Below are 17,056 nucleotides of genomic sequence, written 5' to 3'. Positions count from 1 at the left end.
AAAAAAATATATATATATTTACATACAGTTCGTACGGTCTGGAACGGATTAATTGTATTTACATACAATCCTATGGGGGGAAATTACTTCGGTTCACGACCAAATCGGGTTACGACCAGAGATTTGGAACGAATTATGGTCGTGAACCGAGGTTCCATTGTGTGTATATATATATATATATATATATATATATATATATATATATATATATATATATATATAGTGTGTTGTGTGTAGTAGAAAGCAGCCTGGACACAGACAGGCAGACATCGTAATAAGTACCACCACACGTTTATTTACACTGTCTACTATTTACGAAGTGCACACACAACCCCAAAGTTCTGTCTTCTTCCACCCGACTCCAGCCTTCGAATGGAGGGAGGTGGCCCCTTTTATACACACCCGGACGTGCTCCAGGTGCCTCCCGATTAGCTTCCACCGACACTCCCCAGTATGGCGGAAGTACCGGCTGCACAGCCGGAAGCACTCCGGGTGTCCCTTTTCTTCTTCCCCCCCAGCACTTCCATATGTATATACCGTATATACTCACGTATAAGTTGATTTCTGAAACCCGAAAAATCGATTATAAAATCAGACCCTGACTTATACACCCGTTCAAAAATGCAACACTTTATTTATTTGTTTATTTATTTTTACATCTTCTTGCCTCCTCCAATCTCACATCAGTTTCTCTGACGCATCAAATTTTGTCGCAGCAGCGCGGTTACCAGTTTCTTTTGCTACTTCAACGATGTTTAATTTAAAACCAGCTTCATATTTTCTTCTGATCGAACGCTCCACTGTAGATAAGGGATGCTCTTACAATAAAGGTGTATGAGGGTGTGAGATACACAAACACAAAACAGTGCAAACGTCACTTTGGAATAGTTCGGGTATTACTTTGTGGTCATGTAGGCACAACAGATAGAGAGAGAGAGTTAGAGGTTAGGAGTACACGCTGATACAGCGCATTGCCGCACTCACATAGAAAAAAAAGGCAGTGTGCTCTGTGGTTACTCTCTCAGGTGGGCGTTTGCATATCATGATCCCTTGTACCAATAGCGTGAATTTTCCACATTCGACAAATACGACCGACATTATAAAATACCAGAAATTATACTGTAAAATCAAGTCCTGACTTATATGCGGTAGAACTTATCCGCAAGTGTATGTGGTGTATATATAATCGCATGTTTACTTCCTGCGTCCATCTTACTGTTTGATCAGAGTAAGACACTTAACCTACCTATAATTCATTTATATAAAAAAAAAGTGCACGTAAACCTCTTGTGTGCTAAAAGTTAAATTACTTTGGCTTAAAGCATCATCCAAATGTATACGTTAACAAAAGTAAGAAACCTGTGGTTGCAGATTTAAACACATAAACTCTGGGAATGTGGAAGAGCTTAGTGTTGACAAGAATGCCAATGTTTTATTGGTAGCTGCGCCTCAGATTAACAGACTGCCATGCATTAATTAGAGTAAAGATTCTTTTAAATTACCACTTAGGCTCATATTTCTGGAAAATTTCTGTGATGAAGTGGAACAGATTACTGTGTTGCTATGTTTGAAATTCTTATTGGATTTTTCAATAATATAATAATTATTTGGTGATTGCTTGTGTTCTGTTTATTTTTTAACTGATTTTAACATTCCTAAGAATTGTTAAGAAGCCGATATGTTCAGAGTGGCATTATGCTTTTAATACCTCCTATTCTTTCCATTAAGAAATTTCCATAAATTGTGATAACTATATACCGAGATCCTGCTTATACAGTATACTGCAATGATTTATTTTTGTGTTTGGTTTAATATCATTAATGGTTTTCCCAAATACATCATCTAGAACATTTTTCAGTGCTGCTTTTCTTATGGAGAATAACATCCATTAACTATATTCCTTGGAATCAAACCATTGTATTCTACTGTAAGACCTGCATTATTTTTTCCTAAATACATTTCAAAGTTTCTTCTCCCTCATTATGCTTCCTTATTCTAGCTTGCATACTACGACGATACATTTCTAAATTCTAAATAGCAAACACAATTTGTAAAGAAATACCTACAATAAATCAACAGTACTGTCTTTTAAAATTCTTTGCTTTGGAAATGACCAGCCCACGATCTAGCTCCCCTGGTGTCAAAACTCAGGACAAGAGTGTAAACCCCACAGCCATTCCAAGCCAAGAAATAAGTCACCTTTGAAACTTATTTATTTTTAAATCTGCTAAAGTGCTTTACTTATGTGGGAAAATGTGCAATTATAAGAATTTCAAATGTGAAGTGCAGAGAAGTGAGGATTTTAATATAATTTTTAGTGGAAAGTGAGAATTGTATGTTCTGTTTGGCTGAAAATTGGCATAGTAGATTTGGTAAGATATTTGTGTCCTACTTTATATGTAAGAAGAGAGAATGTGTAACACATAACATTTTCTTATTAAAGGACCATTGATTTTTTAGTTTATAGAAATCTAAGTAATTATATTTTTTTACTGTTTAGAAACTAAACCAAGGAAAAGGTCAAGGACAGCTTCCAGTAGCTCTGCATTTAGCAATGACAGTGGTTCGGACATATCTTTTACATCCGTATCATCAGGCACTTCAAGTGAAGCAAAGAAGAGAAGGCATCATAAAGATAAAAGACGGGGAAAAAAGTCAAAAGACTATAGCAGAAAAAGAGGTATGTACAAATTATGCATTTTAGTGATGAACTCTGTACTCTGATATGAGCTGATGGCTCAGTAGTAGCATTTTGAATCTTAATTTTCACATTCTTTTGTACTTCCTCTAGAAGTATTTTCCCCTTTCCTCTTGCTTGTATATAACCTACATATACGTAAATCACAATATTGGTGCCCCAGGGTCTGAGGTATCTTCTCATTATCGCAGTAGTATGTAGTGTTGGTCCAGGAGAGTGAGACTCCCTGCAGATTTTTCTCCAGTTGTTTAATTAGAAGTTAGCTGTCTTTTATTTACTGAGTTCACAAATATGTTTTTGTTATACTATATTTGCAATCAGTTTGTGGAATCCAGTTAAAAACTTTGCATAATTAATAATTAAATATAACTTGTCATTTAATCAAGTCAACAGAAGATTGCTAGTTCAGGGCCAACCTGAAACTAACTGTATAGAAAGATACTTAAACTGTCTGCACTCCAGTTATTAAAAATGGCAACTATACTATAACCTAACCTACTATGCAATGGTAATAATAATACAAATCTATTAATACAGTGTTTCCCTGACAATAAGACAGGGTCTTATATTAATTTTTGCTTCAAAAGATGAACTAGGGCTTATTTTCAGGGGATGTCTTATATTTATTCATGTACAACAGTATACATTTATCCAAATACAGTCATGTCATCTTCTTCTGGAATATCGTCATAACTCTCCAAGTTCAAACCCTGAATTCCAGCCTGAATTTCTTGCTCCCCCTTCCACTTTTATGATCCTCCAGGGTCGAGGTATGTGCTTCGATGTTTGATGAATGGTTCAATGTGGTGAAGCAAAATGCCGACATACAAATGCATTTGTGCTGCTTTGATATTCAAGCGCCGCATACTCCCGAAAGTAATGACGTGATACATTTTAAAAGTCTCACATACCATCATCTGTGCCGTCTTTTTTTTTTTTTTTTGAACCTTTACAATACCCTCAGAATGTATGGTGGCGTATTTGAGCCACAGAGAAAAAAAATAAGGACATCATGAAAATGTCTATTTTGTGATTAAAGTAAAAATTTTGGCTTTAACTTCGAAATGTCCACTTTAACCTCGTAGTTTACTTTATCATTAAAGCAGACCGTCGTAAACGTCATCTTAAAACCGACCCAGTTGTTAAATCGCTATGCACTTCTGGGGCTTCCTCCTGACCTGACAAAAGCAATAGTTTACCCCACAGAACATATTAAATTTATGATATTCCAGCCCTCTGCACATTTACAATTTTTAGATTTATACTTGATATCGCTTTCATGATGAAATGCATTAAAACATGTATGTTACATTTTACAGATAAATCGTTAACTTTGTTTAAATAATGAATACTGTTGGGGCGGCACGGTGGCACAGTGGTAGTGCTGCTGCCTCGCAGTTAGGAGACCCGGGTTCGCTTCCCGAGTCCACCCTGCGTGGAGTTTGCATGTTCTCCCCGTGTCTGCATGGGCTTCCTCCGGGCGCTCCGGTTTCCTCCCACAGTCCAAAGACATGCAGGTTAGGTGGATTGGTGATTCTAAATTGGCTCTAGTGTGTGCTTGGTGTGTGGGTGTGTTTGTGTGTGTCCTGCGATGGGTTGGCACCCTGCCTGGGATTGGTTCCCTGCCTTGTGCCCTGTGTTGGCTGGGATTGGCTCCAGCAGAACCCCGTGACCCTGTGTTCAGATTCAGTGGGTTGGAAAATGGATGGATGGATGGATGAATACTGTTAATAGTTTCACATATGGGGTGCCACGGTGGCAGAGCGGTAGCGCTGCTGTCTCACAGAGAGTCACATTCCTTGTGTTCCCTGCCTGGAGTTTGCATGTTTTCCTGGTGGGTTTCCACAGTGGGCTCAGTTTTCCATCCAAAGACATGAAGGTTTGGGGATTTGGTGAAGCTACAATGACACCAATGTGTGTGTGTGCTTGTGTTCACCTTGCGATGAGTTGATGCCCCGTACAGGGATTTTGTTTCTGTCTTGCGCCGATGCTGCTGGAATGGGCGCATTCCCGAATTGATGGATGTAATCATTAAACATCCTTTTCAGAGATATTGTGGCAAGGTGTCCTCGGAATTTAATGGATGTTTCGGGCACACATGTTGCATTTCGTGAAGTAAAAAACCTGGCCTTAGGCGCCTTACTTTTCAGCTGACAATCTTGACTAGGGCTTTTTTTGGGGTAGGGCTTATTTTACAGAGCAGCCTGAAAATCATGCTAGGGCTTATTTTTGAAGTAGGTCTTATTTTTGGGGAAACACGGTAGAGAAAAAAGTATTCACTCACTTGGTCATTTTATTGTTTTACAGAATGGAATCATAATCTATTTTACTGAGGCTTTTTTCCCACTCGTTAATACAAACCACTTTATGATGGTAAAGTGAAAATCTAATTTTATAAATTATGAAAGAAAGAAAGAAAAGAATGTATGGCATAACTGTTTACCTGCTTCATTGACACACCTCTAAAGGAGCCAACTCACATAATTACTTGACTGCAGTGTGCAGTTGAAGTATTTCACATACTTTCAGAATAAATACATCTGTAAGGGAGTTGTAAGAGCCAAATACTTAAAATTTTATGTTAATGGAAAAATTTCCTTAGTGTGCTTAGCATGAAATTAATATAGTTTAACACAGATAATGGAAGATGCAGTTTAACTCCCTATTATAGTTATAGAAAATGGAATGTTCATAATCTTAACTGTGTGACAGTAGAATAGCCCATAGATTGGATTTAGACAGCTAGAAGGAAACATGAATGGTCAGAGAGATATTAAAGGCATATAGTTTTCTGATTGTCCGTTGCATAGTACAATGCATTAAAACCTTGAGAAATGTAACTTAGATATTTAATAAGAATATCATGAGTTCCCCCTTTTTTCTTTATTTTTGCATGTATTGTCAACCCTGTTCTCTATTTTATTGTGAGCTGTTTGCTTTGAATTTCACTAAAATTCTTAAAAACAAAGACACTTGGACTATTTTTGTGAGATGAGTCATACTAGTGCTGAAATGTCTATCTAGTTGCTGCATTTGGATTATTTTGAACCATTTGGAAAAATTCCTCAAAAGCAGCCACAATATAAGTCCGAAAACTGCCTTTGGAAGACTATAGAAGTTACATTCCTCCATCACAGATATTGGAGAAACTGTACATGAGAAAACAATAGCACACACGCTTTGAAAATATGGCTTGTAAAGGAAGGGTGGCAAGAAGAAATCCTTTATTGGAATTAAAAACTCATATCACATCCGACTTGAGTTTGCATAAAGGCACGTGAGATCCTCAACAAGTTGGTGGAAGACAATTTGGTTAGATGAGAGGAAAGCTGTCAAAAACCTAACATCATACCACAACACCACCTCTACAGTGAGGAATGAAAGTGGCATCATCTTGCTTTGGGGTACGTGTCTGTATCAGTGATGGGAAAAGTTATAAGGATAGAAGGAAAAATGGATGGAGCCAAGTACAGGAATATTATGGGGGAAAATAAGATGATTTCTGAAGGATCACTGGGAATAAGATGATGAATTGTCTTCCATTATGACTACAACTTGAAACAAACAGCAAAATCCACACTGGAGAGTTTTTACAACTCAAAAGGTTAATGTTGTGGAGTGATGTACTCAAAACCTAGACCTCAGTCCCAAACGAACTCCTGTGGAGTGGTCCCAACTTGATGGAGTTTCAATAGTTTTACCAAGAAGAATGGGCAAAATGCCCAGTGTCAAGATGTGTCACAGCTAGAATTGTTGCCAAAAATGGTTGTTTCAAGTACTGTGGTGGTACATACATCTGCCTTCAGTTTATTTTCTTTTTTAATTAATTTAGATAAATATCTTTTTTTTTTTTTTTTTTGCTTTGCCGTTATTAAATATTTTTATTACTAGAGGGTTCCAAGTAGTAACACAATAAAGTGTTGAAAAATCAAAGTGTGGTGAATGCTATATACAGTCATTGTTGTAATTCAGTTCCTTTGTTACGACAACAATGATATTCATTTGTGTAGCACATTTTCATGCAAACGATGTAGCTCTAATAGCTTTACTAGATTTTAAAGTTGTAATTACATGACAAGAAAGACCAAATTTAAATTAGGTAAGAAAAAGTGCACAACTAGTATACAAAAATAAAAATGCACACTTATATAAGATATGTATAATTAAGAGAGAGTCCTTGTTAATGTGTTTATTACTGTTTATTTGCATTTTACTTTAATGTTGGCAAATTGTTATGTAATGGTGACAATGCCAATGTATTAATTGCTCATCTTCCTTTCATGGTGTTATATACTTGTATGCCTGAATAGTACAGCTAGTTTCTAATGTATAACTTTGGAAATGGAGTACAGAGGTATAATCTGAAATTCTTTAGTACATCTCTATAAAATACATTACAAACACAAAATGAACATACAGAGTTTTTAAACAGAAAAATAAGGAATTTATTGATTAACAAGAATTTAATTTGTATTAAAGCTTGTCACAATGAAAACCTATAGCCACTGAGATTGAATGAGTTGTTGGGACAGTTTAGCTAAACAAGCAAGCTTGATGGACTGAATGGTCTCCTTTTGTTTGTCAAATTTCTTATTTTCTTCAGGTGTTGATCACAATTTTTTTTTTTATATCTACTTGTGGAACACTTAGTAGCTGATGTCCCATTCTATCTTGCACTTTCCTGCTCTGCGTTCAACACCATTGTGCCCTCTAACCTGGTGCTAAAGCTCAGAGATGTTGGTCTGAGCAGCGCTATCTCTGACTGTGTGTTTTACGTCTTGATAAATAGACCCTATTAAGTGAGGATTGGTAAAAATAACTCCGTAATGATGTTCATTAACATTGGCATTCTGCAAGGCTGCTGCCTCAGCCCACTGCTATACAGTGTATTTACCTGTGACTATGTATGAAAGCATGAGGGCACCAGCATCATCAGGTTTGCAGATGACATCACTGTGATTGGCCTTTTCAGTGACAATGATGAGGCTGCCTGCAGGAGGGAGGTAGAAGACCTGATTGTGTGGTGCCATAACAACAACCTCTCCTTGAATGTCATCAAAACGAAGGAAGTCACTGTTCACTTCAGAAAGCACAAACAAAGTCACTTTCCACTTCACATCGATGACTTCCCTTTCCAGACAGTTCACAGCTTCAGGTTCCTGGGTGTCCATATCACCAACTTGCCTTTCGTGATAAGTCAATGCCACCTGCATAGTCAAAAAGGCTCAGCCATGGCTTTTTTTTTTCTTGAGGAGGTTAAATAGCTTTGGAGAAAAGCAGAATGGAAATCAAAAGTAAAATATATATATATTTTATCCAATATAGTTGCTTGATTTTTATTAAAACGTGCGAACACGCTTCATTGGCTCCCGATTAAGTTTCGAATTGATTTTAAAATTCTGCTATTAACATTTAAGGCCATTCGTAACCTTGCCCCTCCATATCTGTCCAACCTTCTTCATGTTGCCATTCCCTCCCGTAACCTTAGGTCCTCTTCCTCCATCCATCTGACTGTCCCTCTCACCCGTCTAACCTCTGTGGGGAGCAGAGCATTCAGCCGTTCTGCTCCCAAGCTCTGGAATTCATTACCTACCGAGCTTAGAAATATCAAATCATATTCAACCTTCAAATGTAAACTTAAAACGCTTCTGTTTAAAATGGCTTTTTCTTTATGATTACAGTGGCTTTGTTTGGTTTTAATTTTTATATTTTCTGATGTTTTAAGTGTTTATAATGTGTTTATTTATTTATTGTTTGTTTGGTGTCCTTGAGTTCTCAGAAAAGCGCCTTGTATAAATAAAATATATTATTATTATTAACACATTTGCTTTTGTAATTTTTTTATTGATCCCAAAACACAGAAACTGGGAAATAACAGCTCACTTTAGTAGGCTAGGAGTCCAATTAAAAATGGAAAATGGTTAGAACACAAACCTGCAGCCCCAGGGGGTAGTCCCTAAGACTGAGTTTGGGAACCACTGCGCTACTGGAAGAGATTCTCCCCCCAGGCCAGAAGGACACTGAACTCCCAGTAATATAATCCTACGAGCTGTGTACTGTACCCAACTGCTGGTTTTGTGTAATTTTACTGTACAGTACTTTTTTAACTTTTATCTTATTTGCTGTATTTATTTATCTGTGTTGTTTATTTATTCATCTTTTTTTCTTCTGTTACTCTTGTTTACTGTATTTATTTATACATCATTGCACCTGTGACACAAAAATGTCACTATGCAGTGTATGTGACAATGAAAACCTCTAATCTAATTTAACCTACCTTGATGTTAATCTTTAGGTTGTAGACTCGAACAAGGAGGACTTTTGTGTCCCATTAAAATGCACATGCTATATATGCAATTATAATTTAAAAGAATTTCATTTTTTTAATGTCAAAATTGCACTTGTGTTACCCCTGTAAAAATATTCCAGGTGGTTAATTGGTTAACAAACTTGTCTTTAGTACTTTTCAGGTATTGCTGACACAATTATATTATATGATTGATAGATAGATGGAGGGTCAATCTATGATATGATATTCTATCGATCAATCAATCGATAGATAGATAGAATATAATATCATAGATTGACTCTCCATCTTATGTACTTAATACAAAGAGCTGTGAGAATTGAGTGCCTTATGTCCAAATTCAAGCCTTGGCTGGCAGAAGAAATGCAAACATTAAAAATATTTTATAATTGTTTTTAGTTTTATACAATACTTTCTTGTTCAGTTAATCTTAGATCTTAACAAACTATTTTCCTTCTTCTTCCACTTTAATATCTTTTCACACTTCTATGTGGGGTCGATGTGCTTGATCAACCTTCTCCATATAGCTTGGTCCTACACCTCCTCGTCAGTCGGATCCTCTTCCTTCAGATCTTCTTTTACTTTATCTGTCCACCTCTGCTTTGGCCTCCCTCGCTTGCTCTTCCCCTTTACTGCCATTCCCATCCCTCTTTTGCCCACATATTCATTGTCTCTCCTTATCACATGTCCATACCACTTCAGCCTCCTTTCCGGTACTTTGTTAGATATCTCTCCCACTATAATTGTACCTCTGATTATCTCATTTCTTCTTGTGTCCTTCTTTGCAATTCCACACATCCATCTCAACATTTTAATTTCTGCAACATCCAGCATCTCCTGTGCTGCCTTTACTTTCCATGTCTCCACTTCATATATCACCTGTGGTCTTACCGCTACCTTAAAAAACCTTACTTTTAACCTTCACTTTCATTCTTCAATCACACAATAGTCCTGATATCTTCTTCCAATTGTTCCATTCACACTGCGCTCTATGTGTGATTTCTGCATCTAATACTTCTTATCTGTAAGATCAAATATAAAAGAAGTCTTGGTGAATTCACTTTCAAAAGTTTGTATAGAAATTTGTAAGTCCTTTAGTGATGAAGTCTTCTGAAATATTTGAAAGAATAATTTGTGATTTTTTTTGCAATGTATTGTAATTTGAGTTTGTCATTTTTAACACTTTTGAGAAATAAAAATGTGATTAAACAAATTTGCTGTTATACAAGCCAAATATGGTACTGAATTGATAAGTTGTTGTTGGTTTTGCAAGTACCATAATGTGGTACCTAAACTTTAATTGTTTTTTTCGGTTCTTTTGGATAGTTTTTCATTAATAGTTATTTTGGAACGTGTTTAAATGAATGTGAGAAAAGATTAATATTTATATCTTTTTTCTTATAAAATGTTATTTTTCCTGTTTTTCAGCCACTGGTGTGCAGTACGTTATTCATCGATACAAGCAAGTATTATCGACTTTCAACAAAAAGAAAAGCATGAGTGGAGCTTTTCGGCATTATGGTATTGATAGAAACACCATAGCCAATACTGCACCGATAGCAGAACTGCATCTTGCCGCTAAGGAAATGCTGGGTGTGGTTGGACTCTTCAATCCACGAGAAGAAACTCTGGTGAAATATGCACAAAAATGTGCCAATCTCATAGAAAGTGATGAGAACTTATCCCGTAAAATTGAGTTAATGAAAGCTACTGGAGAACTGTTACCCATAACAGCCAAAAAACCCAAAATGCACTGTATGATGTAAAGCAGAAGAAAAGGATTATTGAAATCCGTATGACTATCCATTTATGCATCTACAGTATACATTTTTTTAGATGTTTTGAAACAAAGGAGGAGAAGAAATTGAAAGACTAAGACATTAGGGGAAAGAAATAAAAGTCAATCTGTTTTGTCCCTTTAACTTTACATAATGCCTTTCTTGGGAACATAGTATTGTTGAAAAAAAAAACACCGGCTCAAAAAGCAGAAAAGTGGATTTATTAAAGAAATTAATTTTAATATGGTTTCATATCACCTAATGAGATAATGTAGAATAGTCATGGATGGCCCCGCAGTCCTTATCTTGTTACATAATGAAAGAACAATGATTGTGAGTATTAAACAGTTTTTCTGAAGAAAACACCTAAGCATGCCTTCTTTTGGCATTTTAAGTACTCATCCCATATTTGATTAAATATATCTGAATTTTTCTTTGTTTTGTTTTTTTAGAAAGCAGTGGGGCATGATTTAATTCTCACATTGAACAGGTGCATTTGAAATGACAAAGGATTGTATTTGAATCCTGTTTCCTGTTGTATTTTTAAGAAATTCAGTCTTACGTTCACACTATTCTGAAATGGCATGAAGTAAGTGTTTTATATTAATGTATAACTGTAGATACCTTTAAGGACACTAGTGGTCATAGATCTGTGTAAATATTTTTGTCTGTCCTTAAATTGTATTATGAACTTTAAAAAGTGTTGTGTTAATGAATATTGTTGCTACTGGAGCAAGTGAAATAACACTCATAATAATCAACTTTAGCAGTTATGTCATAAGGAATAATAACTAGGGAATGTGCAATTGGCCAGATAAGACACACTACATATATCATAAAAAATGAAAATGCCAGGATTACTTACTTAGCATATCATTACTTGCAAATCCCAGCTCTGCCGGTTTGCTTTCCTGCTGTGTCTGTTCCAGTCTTTTACCAATTTGTAGCCAAAATCTGTACTTTAGGCTGAATGTGTTTGTGTTTGTGTGTGTGAGCGTGTGTGTGTATGTGTGTTTATTTTATTTGAATGGTTCCCATGGGACATTGTTTTATTACATATATAATTACATTTTGTAAGGAAGCAACAAGTTGCTTTTTGTTGTCATTTTCATGAAAAGTGTTGCTAAATTATGTGCGTTTGCACAATTTATAACAACATTTTCCAATTACTGTGAGAACTATATTTAAAATGTTTTTTTTTTATATTTATTTTTCTATAAGTATGACTCATAATTTTATAACTAATTCAGTAATAGTTAAAAGGCCAGTTCTTAAAACAAAGTAACAGTATGCTAATTTTTTCTTCTATATGTGTTACTCTTACACTTTTTATTACATTATGTAAAAAACACTTTAGTTGGCTTTTTACATAATGCAATAAAATCTCAAACCACACAGTTCAAATTTCTGTCATTGATATTGTTTTGCAGTGGCAATAAAATATATGAATCTTTGGGAGTTACTTGATTTTTTTTAATTGAAAGGTCTGAAAATGTGATACGATCTTCATCTAAGTCATAATATGCTTAAACTGACACACAAACAATGTTAAATCTTTCATGTCTTTGTTGAACACACCCATCAAACTTTCCAAAAGTGACCCCTTGGATTTAGTAACCTCCTTTGGCATGAGTAACCCCCAACAAACGCTTCTGATAGCTCCAAATCAGACCTGCCCAACGTTCAGGAGGAATTTTGGACCATTCCTTATTACAAAACTGCAACACCTCAGCCATGTTCTTGGGATGTCTGGTGTGAGTGCCTCTTTTGATGTCACTCTACTCCATTGGGTTAAAGTGTGAGCCCTAACTGGGCCATTCCAAAAGGTGAATTGTATTTGTTTGAAGCTTTTCTGTTTTAGATTTACTTCAATGTTTATTTTGGTATTTTTTGGTATTGGGTACACTGTATTAATCCCCGAGGGGAAATTGTCTTTTCGCATGATGTTTAGGGACATTGATTTGTTGCATCACCCAACTTCTTCTGAACTTGAACTGGCGGATGTGTCAGGGTGTTATTCTGTAGGGTACCTTAAAAAAATTGGGGATTCATTTTCCTGCTCAATGATGGCAAGCTCTCCAAGTCCCAAGGCTTAGACATCATGATGCTCCCTCCAACATACTTCAACATTGGTTGCAGTGCCCTTTTTGCGCCATACATAATGCTTTATCAGCGATAGTTTTATAATTCCTCGGAACATTTTCCCAGTAGCATTGTGGAGTTTCAGGCGTGCTGCAGTGCTTTTTTTTTTCTATGGAGAGTAGTGGTTTCTTTCTTGGTGTCCTGCGATGGATGCCATGCCTATTCAGTGTTTTGCATATAATACACTCATGAATAGAGATATTAACCTGTAACAGGGATTGCTTAAAGCCTGAGCTGTTATTCTGGATTTCTTACTTACGTTGTTGAGCATTCTGCGTTGTACCTTTCAAGTCGTCTTGGATGGTGCCCACTACCAGAGACAGTAGTCACAGTATTAAATTGTCTAAATGTCAGTCAGTCGTTACCCAACCCGCTACATGCTAACACAGGGTCACGGGGGTCCGCTGGAGCCAATCCCAGCCAGCATAGGGCACAAGGCAAGAACAAATCCCGGTCAGGGCGCCAGGACACACACACACACCCACTAAGCACACACTAGGGACAATTTCGGGATTGCCAATGCATCTAACCAACATGTCTTTGGACTATGGGAGGAAACCGGAGCACCCGGAAGAAACCCACGCAGACAAGGGGAGAACATGCAAACTCCACGCAGGGTGGACTCGGGAAGCAAACCCAGAATATCTAAACTCTTTGAATCTACTTCACAACCCTTTCAGGCTTTATATAAATCACTGTTCTTGATCGTTGATGTTCTGAAATCTTTTTTTTTTCCAAGCCATGCTTCACATACACAGATGCTTCTTGTGAACAGCAAACTCAAAATGTTTGTCTTTTTTTTTGTTTTTAATAGGTCATGTTAGAACTAAACCACACCTTCACCCTCATTTCATTGGTTGGACTCCACGTTTGTTAACTGCTGACTCCTAATAACTTGTGCTAAAGTCATTAATCTTGGTGTTCACATGCATTTCCGTGAGAATGTTTGAATGATGTATTCAGTATATGCAAGACAAATGCAATAATTAGCAGGTTATTAGTTAAAACAGGTTGTGTTTTGTTCATTATTATCACATAGATGAAGATCAAATTGTATTTTAAGACCAACATATTCATAAATCTGTTTATTTTCCAAAGGTGTTCACATACATTTTCTATGTGAATATTGAAATGATGTATTCAATATGTACAAGACAAATACAATAATTTGTGTGTCATAAGTTAAAACCGGTTGTGTTTGTTCATTATTTTAACTTAGATGAAGATCACAGTATATTTTAAGACATATTTTTTCATAAACCTAGTTATTTCCAAAGGGGTTCACATACTTTTTGCATGATATATTAAATATGTACGAGAGAAATACAGTAATTTATGTGTGATTAGTTAAAATAGATTATGGTTTTTCATTATTTTAACGTAGATGGAGATCACACAGTATTATAAAACCAAATTATACTCCAATCCGGTTATTTCCAAAGGGGTCCACAAATATTTTCCATGTGAATGTTTGAGTGATGTTCTCAGTATATACAAGGTGAGAAGTTAAGCAGACTGACCCCTTTTATTGGCTAACTAGAAAGATTACAATATGCAAGCTTTCGAGGCAACTCAGGCCCCTTCTTCAGGCGAGATGTAAGATGCCTTGTAGAGCTCTTTCGATCTCAGCACAGGCATAACATGCATTTTAACAACAACAAGCAGCAAACCAAATTGAATGGCCTGTCATTTTCTAATCCGCTTAATCCAGACCTCTGTGGCCGAGTGCTGTATCCCAGCAAGCACGGGGAGCAAGTCAGGAACTAATCCTGGACAGGATGCCAGTCATTGCAGGGCACTCATTACATCTCGCCTGAAGAAGGGGCCTGAGTTTCCTCGAAATCCTGCATAATCTTTTTAGTTAGCCAATAAAAGGTGTCATTTTGCTTAACTTCTCACCACATCCATAATGGCTAACATGGTACAACACCCTAGTATTACAGTATGTACAAGGGAAATACAATAATTTGTGCGTTATTAGTTAAAACAAATTGCAACTTAGATGAAGATCACACAGTAAATACTGGACAAAATTGTACATAAATTTGGTTATTTCTAAAGGGGTTCACATACTTTTTCCTTGCCACTGTTACTGTATATGTACCCCTCTCTTACATTCCTGCTGCTTCAGCTGCCTAATCAGCTTTTCCAGATAAGATCACAACTTTATAAATCAGAAGAATGGGTTCATGACAATCATTGATTTATACGATCGCTGAAGTGTCTCAGCGTCCCAATCACTGTTTCCTTTTTGGACGTCAGCGCTTTCTCCTAAAGAAAAAAAATATTGCTGCGTTTTCCGTTTTCTACATTGAATGAGCCTTTCTCACAGTTTCCAGCAGATGCTTACCAAGCCACTTTTGCAACATTCTTCTGGATCATCAAGCTGTAAATTCTTTTTACATCCAGAAATATAAAGTCTAAAAAAAGGCTATGGATTTTTTGTGACCTTTTGTACTGTTCTTTATTTAAATAACCTTTAAATCTAATATGATGTTGTTTGAGTTTAGATATATATTTAATTCATACTAGTGTACATGGCAACTGAAGTCAATGTGCAGTTTTGTCTGTATGGTTATAAAGCCCTAAAATGGAAGGATAGATATGGTGCGGTAGACTAAATATCATTTACATGCTGTGTTTGATGGTTTCTCCTCTGTTGTTTGTTGAGCAGAGGGAAGTGTCCTGTTTTGGCTCGTTTGTATCTGACGTCACAGTTGTGCCATGTTGTACTTTACCCTGATTCAGATTTTTAGCACCTCTTCAAGTTACTGCTGAGGTCATTGTAGGATCCGACGACTGCACATGTACTTAGTGATGCATTGTAAAGCACTGTTTCTGCCTTGTTTTTAAATTCCATGTTGCACTTTCAAATTGTTCATTTATGTTAGTCCAGAATTACTAATAAAATAAATGCCTTATTTATTAGTGTTCATACTAATAACTTCGTATATGTTATAATGAAATTATATTGAATTTTGATACACTCTGGAGAAACAATTTTTTTTTCCAGAAACAATAAGCTGCTTCCATTCCTTTTATATTGTTTCACAGTATAAACAAATGAGATGTTGTTACTGAAATGCTAAACAGACGAAATCGGAAAGCTGTTGAATTCTTGTTGAATTTTGTAATGAAAAATGTACCTGGTTTTCCTTGCAAAGAAAACTTGCACATTTATTGTCACCTTAATTGAAAATAAAGATCCATCCTTTTGTGGCCTGTTTTGAAAGTGTTTTAGATGCCAGTGTACATTTTCTACTACTCTTGTGGACTAATCTCGGCAGTGGGTCCACGAGATCTAGAAGCTGTAGACATCAGAGGTAACCTACAAACCTTGGTCTCCAGCTGGTTAACCGGAAGAAGACAAAACAGCACAGATAAGAGGAGAATGGGGTCATCAGCAGGACCATTACTTTTTCTGATTTATATTAATGATAATTGTTTCCCCTTGGGGACAAATAAAGTTTGTTTATTCGTTCTGTCTGTCTGTCTGTCTATCTGTTGTATAGTGCTTCTCGTATCTATCTAGTCAAATAAGTGGCACATGTCCATATGTTTGTGTTAGCTGTTTCAGGCCGCAATTAAACTAGACATATCTTAATTTGGTCATTTCAGAGATGTGTTTTGGGTTTATGAGCCCTGGAGAAATCGAGACAGGACCATAATTAAGTAAAACTACGTAAGGTCAAGAGATGGATGAGATGGGATAGTAGCTATCTATCTAGCTATCATTTGTTAGTAAGCTTGTCAAATTTGCTCATGACAAAATAGCAGACACTGAGGAGGCAGCAAAAGAATTCAGCAAGACCTGGACAAGCTTCAGAATTGGGTAAACACCTGGAAAATGCGGTTTATGTAGAAAAGTGCAAAGTGCTACATGTGGGTAAAGGGAACATCAATTACAAATAAAAGATGGGAGATACTGTCGTACAGAAAACAGCCTCTGAAAGGATTTAAGGGTTTATGTTGACGCAACATTTTTATTGACTAAGCATTTGAAAAGGCAAATAAAATGTTAGGTTATATCATAAAAGATGAGCATAACATCCCTTGACTTAAATTTAACAAACTATATAATGCACTAGTGGCGCAGTGGTAGTGGTGCTGCTTAGTAGTAAGGAGACTGTG

The 17,056-nt window shown here is 36.3% G+C and overlaps 1 protein-coding gene across 3 annotated transcripts in view; it reads left to right on the top strand.

Moving 5' to 3' along the window:
- Positions 1-16,151, top strand: part of LOC114653820 (coiled-coil domain-containing protein 106-like) — a 51,072-nt gene extending 34,921 nt beyond the window's left edge. For 2 of the 3 annotated variants that reach the window (XM_028804365.2, XM_028804366.2), the window contains exons 4-5: positions 2,501-2,680; positions 10,434-16,151. In XM_028804365.2, coding sequence (XP_028660198.1) covers positions 2,501-2,680; positions 10,434-10,771 — 518 coding nt within the window. In that variant the 3' untranslated portion in view covers positions 10,772-16,151. The remainder of the gene's footprint in view (positions 1-2,500; positions 2,681-10,433) is intronic. The other variant, XR_003716572.2, reaches the window with a different exon arrangement.
- Positions 16,152-17,056: the final 905 nt, after the last annotated feature.

The sequence above is a fragment of the Erpetoichthys calabaricus genome, chromosome 6 (assembly GCF_900747795.2).
Source record: "Erpetoichthys calabaricus chromosome 6, fErpCal1.3, whole genome shotgun sequence".
Classification (NCBI taxonomy): Eukaryota; Metazoa; Chordata; class Cladistia; order Polypteriformes; family Polypteridae; genus Erpetoichthys; species Erpetoichthys calabaricus.
This window is presented reverse-complemented; position numbering and strand designations above follow the sequence as displayed.